We start from the raw sequence: 24125 nt of genomic DNA on the forward strand, positions 1-24125 counted from the left end.
TCAGTTACAAAATGAGAGTGCTGCTAGAGGCTGGCTGTGATTTATGCGCTCCAGCAACTGGTGCTCAAGGAGGTCTACTGGTGATCGTTCTTTTTTTTTTCTTCTTCTTCTTTCCCCCCCCTAGCAAGTACAGCAGATATCGTTTCATTTCCAGAACTGTCTGGAAGAAGTAGAAGTCGTGTTAAGAGACTCCACATATTTTTGGTAACTTCCAGCCAACAACACAGAGCTCTGTAAATGCTGCCTCAGGCAACGTGTGGATACATCACAAGTTCCTAGTTGCATCTCGGAGAAGGAACAGGGAAATTATGAGGCACGGTACAAAATGAGCTCTGCCGTATTTTGCCCTTCTTCTGTTTATGACATCAGTCTCAGTAGACGCAGCAGGAATCGATCTGCTGTTCTTCCTGCGTTTCAGGACAGGAATGCTTAAAACTGAGAGAAGTTCTTGGCTGAGAGCTCACTGCGTGTGGAAGGACTTGATTTCGCTGCAGTTAAGGTGTAGTGAAACATGACACAGCAGCAGGGCATGGAACCGCGTTGCTGTCCTGATCTCGCTGTTAAGAAATTTCATTATCTGGCTTTTTGAGGGGGAACATAGGCAAGTTCTCTGCTCCGAGGCAGTTTCCACTCTTCTTGCCCAGGAGATCAGAAGCGAGACCTCAGCCGTATCCGCTGGGTGTTCTCCCCTTTGCTCCAAGCCCAGGCACCATAAAACCCTTCTGGCCACCACCTGAGGCCGATCACAAGGACTCAGCTACCGGCTGCCCTCCTCGGGGGGGAGGCAAGGGGGGGCAAAAAGTGGCGGGAGCCGTGACACCGCGGAGCCGTGACACCGCGGAGCCGTGACAGGAGGGGGCGGCCTGGCCGCCCGGGCCTCCCTCACCACCCCCGGGGGCGGCCTCAGAGCGGCGGGCCGGGCTGCGCGGGCCTGACCCGTGCTGAAGGAAGCCGAAAGGGGCCGAAGGGTGCCAGCCCAGCCCGGCTGCGCCTTTAAGGGGCGTGGAGCGGGGCCGTGCCGAGCCGAGCCGTGCCGAGCCCAGCCCGCTCCCCCCGCGGCCGGCCCGGAACTGCCAGCGGCTGCCGGCCATGGTGCGCATCGTGACGGTGAAGACCAAGGCGTACGGCGACCAGAAGCCCGGCACCAGCGGGCTCCGCAAGCGGGTCTCCGTCTTCCAGAGCAATGCCCACTACGCCGAGAACTTCATCCAGAGCGTGCTGGCCACCCTGCCGCCGGCCGAGCGCCAGGAGGCCACGCTGGTGGTGGGGGGGGACGGCCGCTACTACATGCGGGACGCCATCCGGCTCATCGTCCGCATCGCCGCCGCCAACGGGGTACGTGCGGCTCGGGGCCGAGCCCGGGAGGGACGAGGACGAGGAGGAGGAGGAGGAGGAGGAGGAGGAGGAGGGAGGCTTCCTCTGCCATCCGGCCTCCTCCAGAAAAGCGGAGCTGAGGATGCCGGGGGGCAGCGTCAGGCGCTGGGGGGGAGCCTGCTGCGCCGGCAGAAATCGGGCGCCTCGGTGTCTGTAAAAGCTAAGGGGGCAAAAGCGCGGCTAGGCCACCTGGGGGCAAAAATTTGAGCTCGCTGCTTTTTCTGACGGAATAAGGAAGTGGATGAGTGTCTTTTGGAGCCGTGCAGAAATGTGCCTTCTGTGCCCCGGGGTGGGTGCCCAGCCGTCAGCCCGCGCCCCCTGACAGCACCAGCACACACGGTCGATGCAGCCTTCCCTGGCAGAAAAGCGGCCGGCGCTGGTTTATTTAGCAGCTCTGAGGAGAGTTGGGGCTGAAATGTGCGCTGACAGCACCTTGGGTCCCAGTGACCGAGCAGGCTGGGGGACGTGGGGCTTCAGCCCCGGTTGGTGCGGGTGTCGTGGGACATGATGGCCCGCCAGGGCCTGAGGAGCTCCCCTCCTGCACCTCGCCTCAGCGCCACAGCGAGCAAGGGGCCGAAGGCTGTGGCTGAGCTGGGGACCCCTCAGGAGGGTCTCAAGTCCTGTGCTCATGGCCGTGCAGCGCCCAGGGGTCCGCTCACCAGCGGGCATTTGGCCTGCGGCGTTTTGTCCAAGTTGCTTCCAAGCGCTAAGGCGGAATTGGCTCTGAAGAAAGAGAAATGTTCTGGAAAGGCAAGAGGAAACGGGAGGAGAGAGCAGGTGGGTGAATAAGTGGGTTAAGAGGCAAGACACTGCTATACGAAGTGGGAAGTTTTACTTTAAAAGCTTTTCGTTCTGAATCGTTAATTTATAAAGCAAGGAAACAGCCGTGGCCTGAGACAAAATGTTAGACTTCTTCAAGCAAAAATTAAGTGATATGACAGCTCTGCCAGTCATCTGCTTCATCTGCTTGCAGGGTTCTTTATGCCCTTGTTGTAGCAGAATAGAGACAGTGGTGCGGGCTTTCTGGAGTGCTGGAGGGAGCCATGAAATAAACTCCCCCCTCCCCAGCCACCCTCCAAAATATGAGGAGGACTGGCAGGTCAGAAGTGCTGCAAGATCATAGATTTCAGTATCCTATTTTAAAAAAAAGAGGGGGAAAAAGACCTCAAAGGTTCATTAAAGGAATGAGAAAACTATCCCTCAAATCCTTTAATAACTGAAGAGCAGATATAAATCTGAGTAAGGAACCAGAAGGAGGCACGGTGAAGTGCCCTGCAGAGTGCAGGGATATTGAAAGCTTGATACAATCCTGTGACAATCCAGTGATTCTGTGACAATTGCTGGCTAAGTTTGAATTGCACGGGCTTAAACGAAGTTTGGCAATGCAATACTCGAGTGTGGCAAAACCATCAGGTCCCAAGAAATGAGGTAACTGAAGATAGAAAGTGTCTTTATTCAATGCATAATGCTTGTTTTTAATGAATTTCTATGCATTTGCTTTTGTGTTTTGGAGTGGTTAGGGGATGCTTGCTTCATGGTTTTTCTCTGTAATCGCAAATGCTAGTTCTCTGGTAGGCTCTTACTCAACTGCACCGTGGTAGCTATGAAAATCCTGTTTCTTCGTAATGGATGTGAAGTAACTGGAGGTCACCCACCCTTCAGAGAGAAGGGTGACCTCCTTCGGTTAATGTGTAAGAAAGCGTGCTGCAAACACATGGCAGCGGGTTCCTGGAAACTGTTTTGGCCTGAGCGCTGGGGCCTGCGGGGGTCTCCTGATTCCAGCAGCCAGGTCTCAGAGGAAGGCTCTGTAATCTCATGGTGAGAAATACTAAATAATATAGAGGAAAACTGGACACCCGAAGCACGAGTGCTGTTTTGTCTGTAGGGAAGTGATTATTACAGTGCATGCAAGGGGATCCACTGTATAGGTCCACTGGATACTAAGAACGTGGTAAAACTGAAAAACAAGTAGTAAGGAGTAAAGATATAATAAAGCCAAGTTTGGGCTACAGGCCTCTCTAACATAGCATTTCTGCTTGTTTGATCACCAAGGTATGTCGTACCAGGATGCACTCACCCGTCTAACAGCAGCCAGCCCACCTCCTGTGCCAAAGCAGTGCTGGAGAGCCGTATTTCTGGTCCTAGGGAGTAAGAGGTGAAGGGGTCACTACTTTAAAATCCTCAGCCTTTAAGATCTGGCTGAGTGGTCCTCTCAAAGCCACAGGAGAAACAGGAGTACGGTTCATGATTGTTAGTTTTACAGAGTAAAAGGCGAGGATGCGATAGTGAATTTTAGTTTGGTCTGTATCTGGAATGGTGAATATACACCTAAATACTGGCATTTGAATAGCAACACCTCAATTTGTAGTTCTGTGATTAACAAGTGTTTACCTTATTTACAAGTTTGCCTGTATGAAAGTAAACTGAAATAGTCGTTGTTGGTTTCGCCCTTCTCAGCTGGCAGCTGGCATAGCCTTCCTGCTTTGTTTTGGTCTGTTGTGCCAAGCATCCTTTATTATTTTTTTCCCACATAGTTAGCAAGTCTGACTCCTTAATTAACGAATAAGGTGTAAAAGCTCCAGTCGTCAGCTGTTGGAGTAGAATTGTGGCTGTGCAATAGCTTTAAGTCAGAAGCAGGCACAAATTGCAGAGCTGAGGTTACATGCCTAGATCTGATCACGTACCTAGGATCAGGCTGACTCGCTAACGTTGTCACCTGCTATTCAACAAATTTACCGTGCCCCCGGTTCCTTCTCAAATAAAGAGATTTCAAAGTGCTGCAAGGTATCTGCATTAAAGCAAATTGCTTGAAGGTGTTTTGAATGCCAGGCGCTGCTTTGCATGTTAAATGCTAGCCTGGTTTTGTTTTACTGCTGCAGGACAAAACGGTACTTCTGTTAGAAATACTGCTCTCTGCCCCAGAAAGTTTGGTTTCCTGGCTTGGCTGCTATTAAGCTTTTCCCCACCCAATTATCCCAGGGAAACCAAGTGTTTAAATTCTGTTGCGTTGCTCAGCAGCTCGTTATTTGCCAGGGCTCTGTTGTAGCTTACTTTGGTAGCTCTGCTCCGTTTTAATTTTGTGCTGTTCCTGATTCTGCACAATACTGTGAGGTCAGCCTCAGTCCTGTTGCTTTACAGCCCTTCATCCACTTAGCAGCCAGCGACGTTACCCTAAAAAACAGGCTCTGTCAGTCCTCAGGTTCAAATCTTCCCATTTAGTAAAAGCTCCTGGTACTAAAACATCAAATTCAAGTGATGGTGAAGAAATGTGCTCCAAAAAAGCAAACCCTATGAACCAGTCCTGTATGCAGTGATGCTAGATCCTACAGGCCGATAAGAAATCTCAGTTTCTGGTCTCTGTTACGTTGCTGTTTTTCTCAGAAGCAGAAGAGGAAAGTCAGGTCTGGTATCTGAAGTAAGGAGTTAGAGCCCGAGCGTGCAGTCAGCGTTACCGTGCAGGTATGTCCTGGCTCCAGATTGTGGTGGGGTTTAGAAGACAACCATACGTGCAGCAGCTCCCTACAGCTTGGAGACTATTTTTACGCTGGTTTACCTTCTTTTTGCCTCTCACATTCAGTGGTTTGTATCAGTTCACAGTTGAAGGTTATTAAGGCAGTGGTGAGGTTGTCCAGGTTCGGTGGCTTTTTGGAATTTTATCCTCTACGGTACTGAAACCCCAGCTGAAGGGAAGAAACAGGGTGCTTTGCAGTTAATCTTTGCAAATCCAGCAGCCGGAGTGTTGAAATCCACGCTAACAGGGGCTTAACCGTAATCTCCTGGAGCAGTGACTCTAAGCAGACGCCTCAGCTCTGGCTGCGCTGGGAGGCAGCCGCGCAGGGCCTGACGCCTCCTCTTTGTCACGCCGAAGTCCGGGTTAGGTGAGCTGAGCTCAGCAGATGCCTGCAGGCCTCACAGCCAGGCTGAGCTGGTGCAAGACCAGCTCCAGGAAAGCATTGCGGTGGCTCCTTGCCCTCCCATCTCGGAGCTAAGCAATATTCGTTAATGCTTCAAATGATGAACTCAAAAAAAAAAAAACTGGAAATAAAACTGGAAATAGCCTCACCGGGAGCGTGGTGCCTGGTGTGGGTACACCCCTGGGGAGGACGCGGGGTGCTTGGGGGAGGCTCCAGCAGGCAGCAGCAGAGAGATCCCGAGGTCGGGCACGTGTGGCCAGCCAGAAAGCACAGGGAGACTCAGCTTAGCCCAGAGCTGGGAAAAACGCTTGCTGTCTGCAGTGATGCTGCAGAGAAGAAGGTAACAAATCGCCCTCTGGTCAGCTGGGGACTGGCCAAGAATTAAAATTGCGGCAGGAGAGGCTTAGGCTAGACACTGGAAAGCGTTTTTGGAAGCTTAATACTAATAGAAAGAGTGCCTTGCCTGGGGGTGGTCATTAAATGTCTGCCCGGGAAAACGTCTAGCAAGAATGATTTGGGTAGAGCTGGTCCTGCCCAGGGCAGGGGCTGGGTGAGCTTTCCGCAGCACTCCCAGCCCTTCCCTACCCCTGTGCTTTACCTGCTCCTTGCCTGCAGGTGAAGCTTTGCCAGCACGGTGTAAGTTTGTGAGAAAAGCTCCGCGTGCATCCCCCTCTATCTCCCCTCCCATCCGCGCTGTTCCACGCGAAGCCCCCGCGTTGGGATCCAGGGGCAGGGGTGATCTCCCGGCGGGCTGGGGCCGGGATCCCCAGCTCACGGGTGGGCCTGCGGGAGGTAAACCGGCTGCGATCCCTCTCCCGTGCCCCTGTGCCAGGAAGGGCAGCGAACGCCAGGGCAGCCCGCGGTCACGGGCAGGCTCGGGTGTGCGCTGCAGAGCTGACCTTTGGACAGAAACCCTCGCAGTCGTGGCTGTGGCTGTGTGCTCCCCTTCTGGCAAAGGGGGGGGAACGTGCCCCTGCCGGCGTGACAAACCTGGAGCCCTTCGTGGGGGCCGCAGCAGCCCTGCAGGTGGTAGCTTCCCCCCTAGCCCTGCAGAGCTTGTTTCCCAGGGGGTCAGGATCTGCTTTCTGCCCCCACCTGGCTTCTCTCCGATCCTCACCGGGGTGCATGGTTGGCACAGAGCAGCACGTCTCAGTTCTGGAGTGACCGGCACGTACGTGGGTGCCTGTGTGCACACTCAGGCTGTCCGGATGGTGCCAGATACTCTGCCTCTCTCCCTTTCAGCCTCAAAAAAAACTACATTTTAATTAATTCTTACGGAAACAAAGAATCTCGCGAGCAGAGCTCGTGCAGTTGCATAACCGACGGGCTCGCGGTTGGTTTATTTTACTTTGCCTCCATTTATCTTGGCAGTGCCAGACGTCACGCCGGCAGCAGGCTGTGATCAGGCAGAAGGTGCGTGGCTGTGGTCAGCCGCGGGGCCGTCGGGGCTGCCGGCCCCTCCGGCGGGATTGCACAAGCAGCAGGGCACAGGCTTGCTGCGGGCAGGAGTTGGGGAAACGCGCTTCATGCTTTAAAGGAAGGCTGTGAAACAGTTGCAAAATACCTGGCTTGGGTTCTGTGTAGTGTTCTCCCCCAACTATTTTGAATGTCACAGCGTAGGATGGGGTGGGAGGAGGAGAGGTGGCCGAGCTCGTGCAGGGAGCGGGGATGGGGCAGGGGCCAGCGATCTCGAGCCGAGGGAGGGGCTGCGTGCTCTACAAGGTTTCACTGAAGTTTAAGGGCTCTCAGAATAGCCTTGTTTGACTTCGGTTAACGATAAAAGGACAACAGTTCATGGCTTCGACTCTGCTCTTGCGTGTCTGAAGTGCAGGACTGTAAACGGGGACCCACGTGAGCAAACAGCCCTGCCTGGGGCAGGCTGCCTGTTCGGAGGGGGAACGTGGGGAGTGAGGCACCTAGGCAGTGTGGCCGCGAGGGAAAGTTAAGGAAATTGGGGTTGTTTCTTGTAGAAAAGAGAGGATGCTCAAACTCTGTTAGTTAAGGATTTTTTTTTTACCGTGCAAGAAGTTGTCAGGAAGAGGGTTGTGCTCAATTTGTTCTCTTACAGCTCAGGAGGGCTTGAGCCACAGCGAGGAAGACGTGGGCCAGATCGCAGGGACATGCTCCTAGCTGCGAGGCGATTTATGCGTTGGCGCCGCTTACCCGGAGAGGAAGACTTAAAGACCGGGTTACGTGAACTGTCTGAAGGGTGCCCCGGGTGTATTTGATCCTGCCCCAGTTTTGGGGAGGGAGCCGTTAGCCGCTGCGTTCCTTTTCTGTCCAAGCAGTGCCTCCCAGGTCACAAAAATGGCCAGAACGTGCACACTTCATCACACAGCCTGGTTCCCAACCCAGTCAGCGCGTGGGCATCTCCTCTGGGGGGTGGCCTCGTGTCCCCGCGTGCCACGGCTTTCCACGGAGCTGGGAAGAAGAAGGGATGGAGCTTGCGTAGGCCTTTCCCTGCCGGGGAGGCTGCTCAGTGGGAGGCTCGTTTTGGGAGCTGGGTTTTGTCCTCTGTGCCACTAGAGGGAAACCTGTGCCTTTGCATGGAAATTTAGGGCGTCGCAGCTGCAGGATAGGGAATAGCAGATGCTGGACTAGCGTGGAGGTATGAAATGTACACTGATTGTTTCTGGCTGCCTACCCCAGGCATTCTCGCTGTTGGTATAAAATAAAGATGGCCATAACAGCATGTCTTTGCCCCTCGGAAAAATCTGTTGATTTTTGGAGCAATGACAGAGGCAGCGCCTTGGGAAACGGTCCTGTGGAAGCCTTGGTAAACTGTCACAATCCAGCTGTGTACACAACTCCTTTCTCCCCCCCCTTTTTTAATAATGGGATGAACTGAGTCATTACAAAGGGTACGGTCTCTAGTTTTCCAGTAATATCCATAAAACGCTGCCAGCAGCTCGGACGGGGGACGTTGAGCGTTATTAAAGGGGTTTGGAGGAGACCATGATTCCAGTCCAGTGTTTGAAGTTACCTTCCCCAAGCTCAGGGAGACGATGCCTCATTAAAGCTTCTTGGCATTTGGATCTCTTCTGTGTGTAAGCTGTTCCAAACCCGATAACTTTATCATGCTGTGTTCTGAAGTATTTGATAGTTTTTTTTTTTTTTTTGTAATAACTTTTGGCACCTATGCTGCCCAGGGTAGGACCTGTGGGGGTATTCGGTTGAAACCGTGGTTTTCGCGGCTTTGAGCTGTGCTGGGTTTTCCCCCGTTAAGCAAAGGCTGAGCCACTCCTCGCTGTGGACGGCGTCCCCGTATCTGGGAGGGAGCCGTGGGGCACTCAGGTTGTCGCAGCGGGACTCATGTAAGCGACCTGTGGGTAACAGATCTGCTGCCTTCCATTTTAAGAGTGACCTTTAGCTCGCCGGACTCCGCAAAACACCTCCGGCCGCGTGCTGCCGTGCCTGCTGGAGGCTTTTCCTCCGGGGCCTGTCGCGCCTGCGGAGATTTGCTGGGCTGGCAAAAATGCTGGGGCAGCGCATCGGTGTGTCCGAGCGGGGCGCCGAGCTGCCTGTGCGCTGACGGAGACCCGGGTGGACGGACGGGTGATAGCACAGAGCGGCGAGGAGCCGTGCCTGCAGGGAGCAGAAGGTGGTGAAGGAGGCAAAAATCGCCTTTTCCTGCCCGTTGGGACAGCGGCGTGGAGCTGCGTGTTCGCCGTGACATTGATCCTCCTCAGCAAGTGCAACGAAACATCTTCAGTTACAGAACCCACGTTCAGCTCGATGTTCAAGGAGCTATTTTTGGGTGCTCAAGAACTTCACTCAGCTTCTGTCCAGTAGGTGTGCCATTGCTGGTGTCAAGATTGAGATATTTTTTAAATTACATAGTTTTTCCTTTGTATTTCATCACAATTCACTTCTTAAATGCGCTTATATGAAAAAAGACCATGGAAGACGCTCCTCTGCCTCTGCTGACCATGCCAACGGCTCCTTACAACGACCAGAAGCCAGGAACAAGTGGACTACGGAAGAAGACCTTTTATTTTGAATCCAAGACGAACTATATGCAGAATTTTATCCAGAGTATATTTTTTTCCATAGATCTAAGAGATCGACAAGGAGCTTCTATGGTAGTTGGAGGCGACGGGAGGTACCTGAATAAGTCTGCGGTGGAACTGATAGTCCAAATGGCTGCAGCCAACGGGGTTGGTAACTGTTAAATGACTAAATTCCTAGGGTTGCGTAGCTGATAAATGCAGAAAACCATAACGAATTAGTCACTATGAGTCACTAACTGCTAACGGTTAACTTTTTAACAGAAAATCCGACTGGTAATGCTGAAATTACCGTTTATTCACTTTTAAGTGGTACAGTTGGATAGAAGCATGGGGGAACACACGGAGCAAAGAACATAAATAGTCCACGTTTTCTGTGCGTTCCCGGTTCATGGTTTGACGTGCCTCCAGCTGTTGGCACTTGCGGACTTCGTAGTATCTCCGTCAGGTCGTAAAACCCTGATAACGGTAGGAAGAGGAGTAGGTGGCAGAGCCACGGCTCTCCCTGGGGTGGCAGCTTGGCAAAAGCTCCTTCAGCCTTGCTCTGAGAAGGCAAAACGCAGGCTCTGCTGCTTCTCAGCAGGTGCAGGCTGTGGCCGTGCGGTAAGTACTCGGGGAGCCTCCGAAAACTGAAATGAGATGAGAGCAGAAATGAGGGGGAGCCCTTGCAGAGATCTCTGGTTGTGGTGGAAGCGGAGCAGGAGACCGGTCTGCATGCGGCACAGCGTGGTTCAAGTGCTGCAAGCCTCTTGGGTCGTGTCTTTGCTTCTTTTTGCTTTTTAAGAAGGGAAGACTCTGCCGTCTGTCCTGGATCTCTTAGTGCGGAGCAAAACTTTGTGCTAAGAGATGTGGCATAGGAATTTGCTTGGCAGAAAAGCTTGTTTGAGCACAACGGGGTAATTTGTAATGAGCAGGCAGATAAGAGGAGAGAATTTTCTTAAATCAACATGTTTTCCAGGCTGGAAAAAAAGAATCCTTTGGCATTGCAAATTAATGTGTTCCACTTAAGTCAGCGTACGGGCTGAGCAGAAGAGCTGGGGAATGTGCACAAAGTGAGAGCCAGGCCTGCTGCTCGGGCTTTTTGACACCAGGACAGATTTCCTGATGGTAAAGATGAGATTAAGCTGATCTTCACCAGATGAGGCTTCTCTCCCGCGTTTCTTTCCGGCGGCGTGGCCCATGTCTGGCTAACATCTAGTTCCACCGTTGGGTTTGATATTTTTCATTGGCTGTTTTTACGTAGTCTGGCTGAAACCTGTGACTTCGTTAAGCAGCGTTGTGCTAACCTCGCCCTGTAGAGCAGAAGGGATGAGTCCAAGGATGTGTTAAAATATAAAAAGGCACGAGGAGGGCATGCCTGTCGTGTCTTGGATGTGCAGAAGCGTCTTTGTCGGCATGTGCCAGGGACAGGTGCTGTCACCTCCGCAAACGCGGCATCAGCAGGATTTCCGAATGGCGCCAAGCACGCTCGCTGTGCTGCTGGAGGGCGATTCACGTCTCCTGCTTTAAATGCTGGTTATTTGGTTAAAGGAAGGGATTTGGGGTTGTTTGTCTGCTTTACCTGCATGGACAGGAAGCTCTGTGCTCGGGGGCTGTAACTGGTGCAGGGTGTTGTGGTGCACGGATTGTACGGGAGGGCAGTGGAGCCGTGCTCACCAGCGTCCTCAGCTAGAAAACGTGGGTTTGGTGTGAAAGCACTGAAAACATCAGCCTGTGTTGCTGGAGGGGACCCGCAGGAGTCCTTCACTGGCTGCATGTCTTAGTGGGGCTTTTGGTAACTCCAGGTGGAAGCTCTGGATTGCATGACGGGGCCATAACCCAACATGGCCTTGGGAATCAGGTTGGGTGAACGGAGCTGTCTGGAGCATCCTGTGGAAGGTGTTTCTGTACTGTTACTTAGCTTTGGCTCATAAGAAACGCCAGAAAACCGAAAAAGATGCTGAGTGTTAGCAGCTCAGCGCGCTGCTAGGCTGAGCAGCCTCTCCCGTGGTTACCCCGAAGGCATCAGCACCGGGCTGCTGGGAAATGACAGCCGAAAACCTCTGACAGCTGAGGAGGGTCCCGAATCGGAGAGCAGCCTGTATGGAAGCGAGTCTCCTTGCTGCATTCACTTTGGGTTTAAAAGTTGCTGTTCCAGGTCTCTGCCCGTGGTGCTGCGGGGCAGGAACCGCCGTCATCCTGTGCCGCTGGCTTAGCACCACGCAGGAACCTTCGCTCCAGGCAGGCTGGCTTTTGTTCTCTGGTTTGTCTTGCCTTTGAATGAAATTCCTCCTCTTTCCTCAGTCGTATACAGGGTCTAATCTCCTTGGCTGGTGGGGAGTAGTCTGGTATGTTTTTAAATCTCCGTCACCTCATCTGGGGGCTATGGTAAGGGGCGTGTTCTTCCAGGAGAATATTTATCTTCTGTTTTACTACATGAACTGGATCCTGATTACCTTGTACTGCTTAGCACATCGGTCTGGATTTAATCTCGGTGATATTACCAAATTTATGGGAGGGAGGTGTGTGACCCGCTGCGAGGAAGAGAATTTGCGTCTGGTCCCACGGGAGCGGCGATGATGATCTATTTTGCTCTTGCTTTGGCGTCTCTTAATCCCATTGTGTCTTTTGAAAGCAAAGTTCAAGACCGTAGCCAAAGGGTGTTGGTTTTTTTGTTTTGTGTTGTTTTGTTTAGATGGCTCTGGAAAGCTCAGCTCTTCAGCGCAGGCTGCCATTTCCAGTTGAGCTGCAACGTTTATAAAGGGGAAAAAAGGCACAGCAGAACGGGGTGGGCTGCTGACCTTCAAACTATGCAGCAGAGAGCTTCACAGCCTCCCAGGAACACGCTCTTTGCTTCAGCACCCCAGCCGTCAAGGTGCCTCCTTAGGAGGCTTTGCTTTGCCTGTCGCCAGCGTTCGGGGGTCTGGTGCTCTTGCTGTTTTTAGCGTTTGGGACTTAAGTCGTTTCTTTTGCCCTTTAATTTTCAGATCGGGCGCTTGGTCATAGGGCAGAACGGCATTCTGTCCACCCCAGCGGTGTCCTGCATCATCAGGAAAATCAAGGCCATTGGCGGCATCATTCTGACGGCCAGCCATAACCCTGGTGGGCCCAACGGAGATTTTGGTATTAAATTCAATACTGCCAATGGAGGTAAGGTTTAGTTCTCTGTTATTTGCTCGCTTTCTACTTGCCAGTTCTTTATTGGTACCGAGGAACCTGATTAAACTGTCTTGACACCACAGAGGTTCAGCGGCCTGAGCACTGGGTTCCCCTAAAAACCAAATCCCAGCATGGTCGAGGTCAGAAGGGACCTCTGGAGGTGACCTGGTCCAACCCCCTGCTCAAGTAGGGCCACCTGGAGCAGGTTGCGTAGGTCCATGCCCAGAGCGATTATCTGCTCCCCTTGCTTCCCAGTATTCCTCTCCTCATGAGGTATCTCAGGTCGTCTACTGTACGTCTGAAGGGCACTTCTGCAATCTGTTTCCTTAACTTCTTCCCTCTCGCCCATTGTATCTCGTAGGTCCTGCTCCTGAAGGTGTCACGGACAAAATTTTCCAAATTAGCAAGAAAATCGAAGAGTACGCGATCTGCCCGGATCTCCAGGTGGACCTGGGCACCATTGGGAAACAGCAGTTTGATTTGGAGAACAAATTTAAGCCATTTACAGGTAAACGACTGTTCTTCTTGGAAAGTTTCTTTGCAGGTGAAGTTAGTGTAGACCTGCTATGAAAGCACACTCGGTGTTTTGGAAGGACAGATGCAGCCGTTCTCACCTCTCCTTCTCAGCTGCTGGATAATCCAAGCAAAATTGTCTGTCCTGGTTGCTGTGGATTTTTATTTTTATTTTTATTTTTTTGCTTGCATCTCACCTTGTCTAGATACTTTAATTCTACTGTTGTTTCTGTCCTACCAAAGGTTCCACTGAAGGAGGTAAATCTGATCCACTGAGCTTCACTAACATCCGACTGTTTGGTCTGTAAGGCTCCCGTTAACACGCATGTGGGAAACAAAGACAAATCTGCAGTTAAAGGTCATTTTCCGGATTAAATGTTGCGGCGTTAGTGTTTAATCTTTCCAACTGACTTTTTCCAGAGTTTCATGTATAAAAGAACTGTCTGAGAGTTGGAAAGCCGTGACATTTCACGCATGATTTCTGTCAGTTAGCAGTGAAAATAAAAATACATCTAAAAAAAAAACCAAACTTTTTTTTTAAAAAAAAGTTATTACAAGTATTTTCACAACCTCCTGATGATCACTCATTGTAAACAAAATTAAATCAAAAGATGCTAAAAATCTGTATTTCTCTCATTCTCCATTTCTGTGTACCAGGATTTTTGTGTAAATAGTTTTTTCTTCGCTTTTTTTTTTTTATTTTTGCATGGCCCATTAGTTGCAGAGGTGCAACCTTTTCAGACTCTAAGGTGCACAGTTCGTGCTCGTGTTGGTGGAAGTCTGTTTGTGTATGTTTTTTCCCCTCTAATCCCTCTCTACGCATAACCAGAGTGGAGCAGAGGCCTCTCAAAGGACGTCCGGGGGGCTGGGGCTGTGAATGGAGGCAGTGACCAGCAGAGAGCTGGGAACAATGTTTGCCTTCAGGATTCTGTCGCTCTGTTTGGGCTGTAATCCGATTAGCAGTGGCAGCCTGTAATTAAACGGCTCTTAATATAGGACCATTATCATTGTCTTTATGAAATGATTCTGTGGGGTGTTTAAAGGCTTTATGCCAAGCCCTGGCCCTTTGCGCGGAGGACCGTCAGCGCAGTGCCACGTGGAGCAAAATTGCTTTTCTACGTCAAGTTCAGACGGTCAGAGTTAGTTTCTCTCTTCTTTTTCCAGTGGAAATCGTGGACTCGGTAGAAGCTTACGCGAATATGCTGAGGAACATCTTTGACTTCAATGCGCTGAAGGAGCTGCTTTCGGGGAAGAACCACCTGAAGATTCGCATAGACGCAATGCACGGAGGTACGGGAGGCCGTGGGTCTGCGGGTGCCTCCTGCTGCCCAGGGAAAGCTCTCTCTCACTTCTTTGTTGCTGGCGTTTGAGAGCAGAAAATCCTATTGTACCTGGATAGGTGTCAGGCAGGCGTCCGTTCCGTTTTCCTGTTACACGGGGCTGTCACACCAACACCTTGGGGCGCGAGCCCTTCTTTATCCCGTGCTTGACTCGCTTCCTTCCCACGTTCTGCCCTGACAGTTGTGGGCCCTTACGTGAAGAAGATCCTGTGTGAGGAGCTCGGAGCCCCGGCGAACTCTGCTGTGAACTGCACCCCGCTGGAGGACTTCGGTGGCCACCATCCCGACCCCAACTTGACCTACGCTGCTGACCTGGTGCAGACCATGAAGACGGGAGAGTACGACTTCGGAGCTGCCTTTGACGGAGACGGGGTAAATGGGCTGCTCTCTGTTCATCTGTTTGCCCTCTAGTCGGTCGTGGGGCAGGACAGGACGTCAGCAGAGGAGGAGAGAGGCAAAGACTTTTTTTTTTTTTTCCCTCCTCTCCCTGCTGTAACTGCAGGTGGACGTGAACCACTCACTGCAGTTCACCACCACGGCGGTAGTTGGCTACTGTGTAAATAATGAAGTCCAAACTGTTTTTAAATAGCTTTAAAGGTTATGAAAAATCAGCAGGAAGGTTGAAATACTGTAGAGGTGTTGCTATTTAACCGTTTCCGAACGTCACATTTAGTTCAGTGCAGTCAAAAGCCTCCGTGTCGCGGGGTTCGTAGCCTGCGAAGCAGAACGACTTTGCGTTGCAGCCTGTTTGCACAGAGCAGGGACGTGAGCTGTTTCTCTCTTGTCCTCACCAGGACCGCAACATGATCCTCGGGAAGCACGGCTTCTTCGTGAACCCCTCCGACTCCGTTGCCGTCATCGCTGCCAATATTTTCAGCATCCCTTACTTCCAGCAGACCGGAGTCCGCGGCTTCGCCCGGAGCATGCCCACCAGCGGGGCTCTCGATAGGTAGCGCCTGCCTCTGCGCGGGGTGGCGGAGGGGAGGGACCGTCCCTTTCCTGTGGTCGGACACGCGCCCGCAGTGGGGAGCGAGTGCGTGGCCCTCCCGCAGGGTGATGCACTGCTGGGCTGCTGCATTAAATCCTCTTTGGGGACATGGCAGGGTTGGGTTCTGCTCTTTGCTCTCTTGCTTCTCTACAGATAAGCCCCAAAAAATGCCCCCCCCCCCCTTTTTTTAATTTAAATCTGTTAGTGATACTTTCTTTGTTAAATGCTTTGACATCTACAACTGCACATCGCTTTAGAAGAGCTGTGTATTTGTATTTATTTCTTAGTTATGCTTCCCAACCGTCTCCCAAAAGGTAACACCGGGATAAAAGAGAGCATTGCTACACAAAGAGCAGTTCTTCATTTAAAAAACAAAAACAAAAAAAGGCAGAGGCGTGAGCTGCCTGCAGTGTTACCCCAAAAGAGATGCTGGTAACAACCCGGGCTCCTATTGCAGTTATTTCACATGGGTGCACTAAGAGCCCAGCTGTGGTGTGACGTAGCCTTCTTGCCTTCGAAGGGTGGCCCACGCTACAAAGATTGCTTTGTATGAAACTCCAACTGGCTGGAAGTTCTTTGGAAACTTGATGGATGCAAACAAACTGTCTCTGTGCGGAGAGGAAAGTTTTGGTACTGGTAAGTGGGTGTTCCTGAGCTCAGTAACGAAGGCGCTGTTCCTCCTCTTAATTCTTTTGCTGGGTAACTTGGGATTTATCTTTTGTGGGTAGCTGTTAATGCTTCTGAAATAAAACAAAAAAGCTTTCAAGAATCCCTGGTGGAAGCGTACACAATGCTGAGAGTTTTGTCAGGCAAAAGCTAGTTCTCTTTCAGTTAGTTGGGAAGGCATACGTCGATATGCAGGAAGTTTAAGGGCCTCTTTACTAGCCCGGTCATTGAGTCTATGGGGATTAAGTGCAGTGTTAAATGTATTTTTCAACTCTTGGTGGCCAGGAAAACCTTCTAAATGTTTTCATTTCTGGAAAGAAATATGGTTTGGAGCATGCAGTTTTATTAGGGGAGGTTTCAGGTCACTATTAAATCTCTGAGCTTAATAGGGCCCTCATTTTCCTGTTCTAAAAACAAGGTATGATTTATAAAGTTTAAATTAACACTTGCCTTTGAACAGTTGAAGCAAGTTATTAGGTTACTGAGAAACAAAGCGAACATCTTAAGGAATTTACTAGGGGTGCGCACGTGACGCACGGCAGTTACTCGTGCAGGGAGGCTGAAGTGAGCGGGTTTCACTCTCAATCAAAATGCGCGGCGTTCCCGGGAGGCCGAGGCATCCCACGGCATCCGCCACGTGGTGGTGGCGTCCCGACGGGGGAAACGGGGCCTGCCCTGCACGAGGGAGGTCAGCACCTGGCGCCTGCACGAAGGCCGTGGTTTATCTGGTCGGGGTTCTCCTCGAGATCCTGTTCGTCCTTTGTCTGAGGACCGCAGGGCAGCCGGGAGGGTACGTGAGGTGCAGGGGCTTGGGGGAATCTAGGCTGAATGATTTCAGGCTCAGGCCTTCTGTGTTTTCCTCCCCCCACCCTGTATTTCAGCAAAACATTTTAGCCTGCTCCTACGTGTCTCACAGAGCAAGCGTGGCCTTGCATCCTAAAATGCCGGGAAGACTTTGGAGTCTTGCCCTGACCGTTTCCAGCATGCATTAAGTTTACTTTATGGACCTTGGCTGCTGAGAGGGCACCATTTTTGGTAAATACAAACAACAAGCAGCACAGGATTCGCGGAGCTGCTGATAGGAGAGGGTCTCTAGTGAGCAGCTCCCTAAAACCGTTCCCAGTTTCTGTTGCGTGTGCAGTGAGCTCGTAGCTTCTCCCGTCCCACAGCAGGTGACTCTGCCTTACAAATAAATGTGACTGGGACCCTTGGCAGCAGGGGCTGGGAGGGAGGTTTGGGGTTTGGGCTGTGCCGCATCGCATCAGAGCCGCTGGGGATCGGAGCAGTTTTGCAAGGAACAGAGTGGGAAAGGGCCCGGGCAGCCCGTGCTGGGCTCCCCGCGCCGCAGAGGGCGTTTGTCCATCTGGCAAAGACCTTTTAAAGAAGGAAAAGGGACGAGGGAGGCTGGTTGACAGCAAGTTAATGAGGAGTTGTTTGGAGTCTGACGGAGTGTGGGCGCCGAAGGGGAGCGAGGTGAAGGAGCAGCCACACAGACCCGGTAAAAATTGAAACAAACTGCGAGCCGGCGGGACCGGAGTCCGGCAGCAATTAGAGTAATGCGACGTGACAGAATTCCTGCTCGCCTTCTTGGGGATTTTATTCCAGCAGGAAGTTTGATACATCACATGGGACTCTTTGTTTATGTAGCATTCCTCCCCGTCACCTCCGCGCGGCTCTCCCGGCTGCGCGGGACCGTGAGGGTGATTTACCGCCGCGGCCACAATGGTGGCGTTTGTGTCGAGCACCGCGTGGCCCCAGCCCTTCTCCCCGGGCGATCGCCCACCCTGGCAATTCTTGGGAGGGTAAAAGGGCGGCCGGGGCGTGCTCGCCGTGCTCACAGCCGTACCCTGGCTCCTTGGGGTTTCGGTAATGCCCGTTCGGAGGTTTTCCAAAGCCCAAAGGATGAAGCTGAGAAGTTGTGTGTCGGCGGGGCACGGCACCGAACGCGCCGGCCAGGAACAGGGGGGCTGGGTTGGACGTGCTCTGGGCTGCTCTTCGATCCCGTGTGTGATTTAGGTTTTTGGGGCCGGTCTGAGCTGATTTCCCCGTGTGAGCGACGTCTCCCCTCGTGCTGCTGCCTGCTGGCCCCAGTGACAGGTGCAGCCCGACAGGCGGCTGCGCCCTCCGTTGCCGCATAATTTCGGAGTCGTTAGGGTTTGGCTTCCTCAGCGAGGGCTGACATTTTTCTTGGTGCTCGGCCAGCATATGTGCTGGGCAGGGCGTGCTGATTTGGCAGACGGTACGTGACAGCTGCTCGAGGAGGTTGCCGTTAGTCCTTCTTGAGCTTTGCGTTTGCCTTTTTTTTTTTTTTTGATGACCTTTTTAGTGTGCGTTCCCTGTTGCTTCCTTGGGAGCAGAATTAAGGGTCTGTGAACAATGAGCATGTGTGTGCGCGTTAAAAGGGGCCGAATGTTTTATTTGGGCCGTGGCTGCAGGCAGGTGATATCTTGAACCGCTTTAACAATGCAGCGGGGATCCAGCTCGCGAAATGCCTTCCGTTTGTGAGGCTGCGCGGCTGCCAGGTTGGTGGAGGAGAGGAGGCAAGGTGGAGCCGGAGCGCGGGCTCTCTCCTGGCAGGAGGTGGGAAACGTGTTTCTGCTGCGGATCTCTGCAGGCTCCGACCACATCCGTGAGAAGGACGGGCTCTGGGCTGTCCTGGCCTGGCTCTCCATCCTGGCCACCCGCAAGCAGAGCGTGGAGGACATCATGAAGGATCACTGGCAGAAGTACGGCAGGAACTTCTTCACCAGGTGGGGAAAGCACGGCTGACACCTCACGCGTCCCTCTGTCCTGTGGCCGACCAAGGGCGAGCCGTCACGAGGGGGGCAGAGCCCCACGTGCTGACAGCGCCAGCATTGGCTGCCGCAGCGCTGTTTCCATCCCGTTGCACTTGCTCTGCGTGTCCCCTCGCAGCGGTTTCAAACTCCCTGACCAGTTTCCTGCAGTATGCAACGTATCCGGGCTGATTAAAGCTGGATATTCACCTCAGCCTTTCATCGTGTCCAGCGTAGGATTTGTTATGCTGAATGCAGTCTGCTCAGTATCAAGCTCTGTAAAGGTTGTACATTTTTTGTGTCTGCAGGGTAGCTTTTTTCTCTTAGCGGAGGCTTTCCCTTGCTGTTCGAGCAGCGTGTTTCTTTGGGCTACAAGTTACAAGCTGCTTTGTGGTATCTTCAGTGATGGCTCTGCATCACTGAATGGGCATCCAGCTCCTAGGCTAAATAACACCTGGTTGGGTTTCTGTCCAGTTCCAAACTGCTCCAACTTAAGCTACAGCAGACACGGGAGAGGAAAAGGGAAGGGGGAAGAGCTACGCTGCACATGAGCAGAAGGGGAGGTACTGTCTGGAGGGAGAGCGTTAGGCAGAAATCTTTCACTTTAGAAGACCTCCGTGAAAATTTTGTCTCAAATTGCCGAGTGAAAGAACTTGCCTTTTCATTTCCTTCCTTTCCTTTTTTTTTTTTTTTTCTTCGCACCACAAAGCCAGCATACATCTAAGGCATTGAAACCTGTGGAAAAAATGCCAAAGCCTAGAATAAAAAGGCAGTCTTTTAGCACCAGAGGTATGTCTGCGCAGCAAGCAAAGTGCAGCGGTAGGCAAATTAGCAAGCCCGTGCGTGCTCCGTCAAGCTGGCTGGGCAAATAAAAACCACACAAATCACACTGGCAATCAGAGTACAAAGTCTCGGGTCCTGATTTGTGCTTCAGCACATGCTGGAGCTGCTGCTCTCTGCTGCCTCTCTTACCAGCAGTCGTTAGATCAAAGCTGGCAGCGGTACGTTATCGTGTGCTGCAATCACCCCTTCGCTTTGCTGTGGGAGCACAAGCTAGGATGCTCCGGCAAAACTGTGATCGTGAGGAACCTGCCGAGATCCTATCGGTGGAATTAGAATAAATGCTTTGCAGTCAGCATTGGTGGAGTCTGGCCCTCTGTCCTTAACATAGCTAGCACAAGACAGCACAATTTGAGCTTTCATCTCTCCTAATGGTAAATGGGATAGGTTGTAGTGTGTCCCACAGCCTTGTGTTGGAGGATCCGTGCAGCAGTTTATGACTCCTCTATTTTCTTCCCCTCCTTTTCTCTATTAAGAGTAGAAAGCATAACGTGGGGCTGACCGCGGTGTTGTTAAACAAGGGCATCACAAAACGCTGCTAACTCATTACAGACCTTCCTAATCTCTGTTTTCTGGTGACTGGTTGTAGGTACGACTACGAGGAGGTGGATGCAGATGCAGCTAATAAAATGATGAAGGATTTGGAGACCATGATGTTCGACCGCTCCTTTGTGGGGAAGCAGTTGTCGTCTGGTGACAAGGTCTACACGGTTGAGAAAGCCGACAACTTCGAGTACAACGATCCCGTGGATGGAAGCGTCTCCAGGAACCAGGTGGGCACAGCCCCGCCTGGGCTGAACACGACCTCAGTTTTGCCCGTTGCGTCTGCACTTCCCTTGAAGCCAAGCACTGCGTTTGACCCCTGGGAAAGCGTCTCCCTTGTGTTTGTCAGCGGGATCCTGGCCTGCGTGAGGGAACTTGCTGCATGAGGCGCAGAGCGGGTCAGGAGGGACGCTTTCGCTCCTCCAGGAGTGAATAGCAGAGGTGCCTTCTGCAGCTCCCCAGGGAGGACGGAGCTCAGGGATGGCGCGGGTCAGGCACGGCCACGCTGGGTGCCATGGGAAGCGCCTCGGGTACCCAAGAGGCGCGTGGCTGAGAGGCCCTTCTCCTCCCCTTCTCTCCTACCAGGGCTTGCGGCTCATCTTCTCCGATGGCTCCCGCATTATCTTCAGGCTGAGCGGTACCGGCAGCGCTGGGGCGACCGTGCGGCTGTACATAGACAGCTACGAGAAAGACGCCCAGAAGATATACGAAGACCCCCAGGTAGGTGTTGCTCTGAGTCACGGCAGCGCTGCTGCCCAGCCTTCCTCGTGCACACAGATCTTGGCCCTAAGCAGGGCAGCACTAAGCGGTGTGGAGGCGCTGGGCGTTTTGGAAGCAAGAGCTTTGGTATCTTTAATCCCAGTGCAAATAGCTTTTAAAAAAGCTCTGTGTGGAACAAGCATTACTTATTCAGAACCCCTCACGGCTTCCTTTGGAGTTGCACATTAATTTTCCTGTTTATGTTACATCTGTGGCTGGTTCCAGGTGTGGAAGGACACTTGCAGACCTGAACTGACCTTTTAGGTGAAATGTTGCATTGCTAGGGATAAGATGAGCTCATTCCTATACAGAATTCAGGAAATACTTGTTTAAAACAAATAAATGTGGGTGAGAGGGTGCTGCAGTCACATTTAAGGTGACACTGACTTGTTCTGCACTAAGTTTGGTGCATGTTCTTTACAGCATCATTTAAAAATGCTCTCTAGGAGATACTGGAAGAAAAGAATCCGCATTTTATATTCTGCAGCAAAGAGTCCTTGAACTCTTTCTGCATAACTTATGCTGTTTTTTACAAAGAAGATTTGGGGGGGGGAAAGTTCTGGGAGGCAGCAACTAAACCGAGCAGCTTGAGCCATTTGGGCAAGGGGGGGCTCGAAGTATCACACAGTGAGAGCAGCAACCCTGGAGCTGCGTGCAGGCTTTCCCTCCAAGCCTGCATGTCGAACGGTGCCTGCCTCAGCGTGCTGCTCCTCCGCCTGTCCCGCAGCTCCCGTGGAGAACCCAAACCAGCCCTTTGCTGGCAGGGACCGAGCCTGAGCCGGGGTGTGCGGGGCTGGCGCCAGGGGCACGGTGGGCACAGCGTGTGCGGGGTGCGTGCGTTGCTCCGCTCCACGGTTCTGAGCCATCTCTCCTCTCTCTGCAGGTCATGCTGGCACCTCTCATTTCTATTGCACTGAAACTTTCACAGCTTCACGAAAGAACCGGCCGCACCGGCCCGACTGTCATAACATAAAGGCTTGGTCCTGGCACCGCACTGGAGAGCACGCCGCGTGAGGGAAGGCAGCCTGTCACCCCTGTGCTGTCAAATCGGTCACCGTAAAAGGAATATTAATTTTATCTCTGTATTTAAGTACGGTATTGAACCGCTACGGATAGACAATAAAAACCAGCCCCTGTAAACAATTTGTGCGCACGTTGCTGTGCTGCTTTCTTGCGTCACACCGCGCTGCTGGCAAGCTGTGTATGGTGCTCATTAGCACAGCCTTTTGGTTTAGCATATGCACTTTTTTTTTTTCTTTGCTTAAACAAAAGGCTCTAGAAATAACAAAGAGACTAAATTCTTCAATAATTCAGGGGTTTTGGTTCTATCTTGGAAACGGTCCTGGAAAAGAAGTGCATTTTACCCTTGTTAATATATTGTATTTAAATTCGATGTCTCTAAATAAGCAACAGCTGTGTATTAAGGCTGAGTATTTTTTACTCGTGTGGGTTTTTTTCCCCTTTCAAAAACCAGTTATGTAAATTGGTCTCTTTGCCACGCTATCTGTATAAAAAAATGTAACAAACCCTCCCCACAGAAATAAGCAATAACAAACATTGCAGGATATTAAAGTGATGTGGGCTACACTTACTGCTCAGTGCTCTTTTATTTCCTTGCATCGTGACAGGCTCCCTTTTGAAGAGCAAAGGACTGTTTTGATGAGCTCTTGTTTGGTTGAACGTGCGTGGTGAGACTCTTGGAATAATCAGATTTGCAGGCATTAACGTGCAGAATCTTATCCAAGGGCACAGAGGGGTCACTTTGGGAACAGTTGTAGCTGTCGGATGCTAACACAGCTGCCTGCCCCTTAGCTGGAGGCCAGCCCCTGCGAGCGAGCTGTGTTCCACCGGGATGGTTGGAAAGGATGGGACGTGCTCCTGCTGCTGCCTTGGAGCCCCTCATCCACAGAGGCGATGCTCTCCAGCAAGGGGGGCTCTGGCAGATACCCTCAGGTAAATCCACAAGACCCTCTTGGTTTATCGTGTTTTTTTTTTTTTTTTTCAAGGCCTTTATGGCTTAAACTGTGTTAATAAAAGTCGTTGCAGTGGTGGGAGCGACAGTAGGGAATTTCCCTCTTTTGGTTGGCATGCCTTTGTCACCCAAGCCCTGCAATGCTCTCTGCCCTCACTGGGCTCCGTGGCGTGAGTCTGGCCACAGCAGCACTGCCAGCACAGCCCAAATTCGGGCTGGGTCCCTGGGCTGCCCTGAGGGAACAGCTCTGTTTCCCAGGAATGTGAAGCATCCTTAGCCGGGGACGCTGCCAGCAAAACTTCTGAGGTCGGTGCAGATGTGCTGACAAAAAGCTCTTTATCTCATCTTCTGTAGAGATGAGGTGTCTCCTCTGACACAGGCCTGCTGCTGAAATCTGCGCTAACAGATCTGCCAGCAGAGCTGTTTTGGTGCAGGGCATGTTAAAAACCAAGCCCCCGCGCCCTGCTGCCGCTGCTCGTGGTGTGCTGAGCCCTGCTGCTGGAGCTCCGGTCCCCTGAGCCGCCGTGCAGCCACGCGGTACTGGGGGAAAGCCCCAGCTGAGCCTTGCCACCATCGCCCTGTGCTGCTGCGTTGGGTGGGTTCAGGTCAGCAAGGCAGAAGAATCCCGAGAGAGCCTGAATAAACCCTGTGCCATCCGTCTGAGGAAGCAATGCTTGTGCTCGGGAGCTGGCCGCAAACGGGCAGCAAAGATTCCTGCTTAGAATGAAAAATAGCGGTGGCGTATGGGTTTCTCCCGTTCCGAGCAAAAAGGAAAACAAGCCACCAGCCTGTTTTCTGTGTGCACAGGGATGGATCAGAGTACCCGGTATGTGGTAGGGGATAGAGGAGAGGAGCTTTGGTGATGGGGGTCTTTGGAAAATGTGCTGCCGAAGGTCAGTCTGAAACGTATCGGGTGTTGGGAGCACTGGGCAGCCCCCGGCTGTCCCCAAAAATGCCCTGGGCAGGCGCTGGGCTCTCTGGGGGGCTCACTGATTCCTGCTGCTCACAGGCAGCACAGAAGCCTCACCCAGCTCAAGCTGTGTTGGGTCACTTAACGAAACACAAGGAAGGAAATACGGAAGTCCAGCAAATGCTCCAGCTTCCGTGTTAATGCAAGAAAAGGAAAAAATGCTTAATGAAACCTGAGTTGTGTCTGAATGGAAGTTAAACAGGGCCCAGCCCCAACTCCTTGCTTACATCCTCAGTAGGTGAAAGGTGTATCAAAGGGAATTGTGCGACGCTGGCACCTCCAAGGTGGGAGCGGGGTGCTCAGCTTGGGACTTTGATCTCTGTCGGA

At 52.1% G+C, this 24125-nt stretch overlaps 1 protein-coding gene across 1 annotated transcript; it reads left to right on the forward strand.

The window, feature by feature from the left end:
* The first annotated feature begins 896 nt into the window (after positions 1-896).
* PGM1 (phosphoglucomutase 1) lies at positions 897-22443 on the forward strand. Its single transcript, XM_083846557.1, has 11 exons — positions 897-1335; positions 12262-12424; positions 12795-12941; positions 14111-14236; positions 14468-14658; positions 15081-15235; positions 15795-15910; positions 18555-18690; positions 20144-20327; positions 20683-20817; positions 21740-22443. Exons 1-11 carry the CDS (start codon positions 1090-1092, stop codon positions 21827-21829), a joined length of 1689 nt encoding a protein of 562 aa, XP_083702683.1. The 5' UTR covers positions 897-1089; the 3' UTR covers positions 21830-22443.
* Positions 22444-24125: the final 1682 nt, after the last annotated feature.

This window comes from Anser anser (genome assembly GCF_964211835.1).
Source record: "Anser anser genome assembly, chromosome: 8".
In the NCBI taxonomy this organism is placed as follows: domain Eukaryota; kingdom Metazoa; phylum Chordata; class Aves; order Anseriformes; family Anatidae; genus Anser; species Anser anser.

What these genes read in the sequence shown, in the direction of transcription:
- PGM1 (XM_083846557.1), top strand. Translation starts at nt 1,090, where the DNA reads ATGGTGCGCATCGTGACGGTGAAGACCAAGGCGTACGGCGACCAGAAG. An exon ending in CAAATTTAAGCCATTTACAG is followed by an intron (nt 12,942 to 14,110) that starts GTAAACGACTGT and finishes TTCTTTTTCCAG; the next exon opens with TGGAAATCGTGGACTCGGTA. An exon ending in GGCAGGAACTTCTTCACCAG is followed by an intron (nt 18,691 to 20,143) that starts GTGGGGAAAGCA and finishes GACTGGTTGTAG; the next exon opens with GTACGACTACGAGGAGGTGG.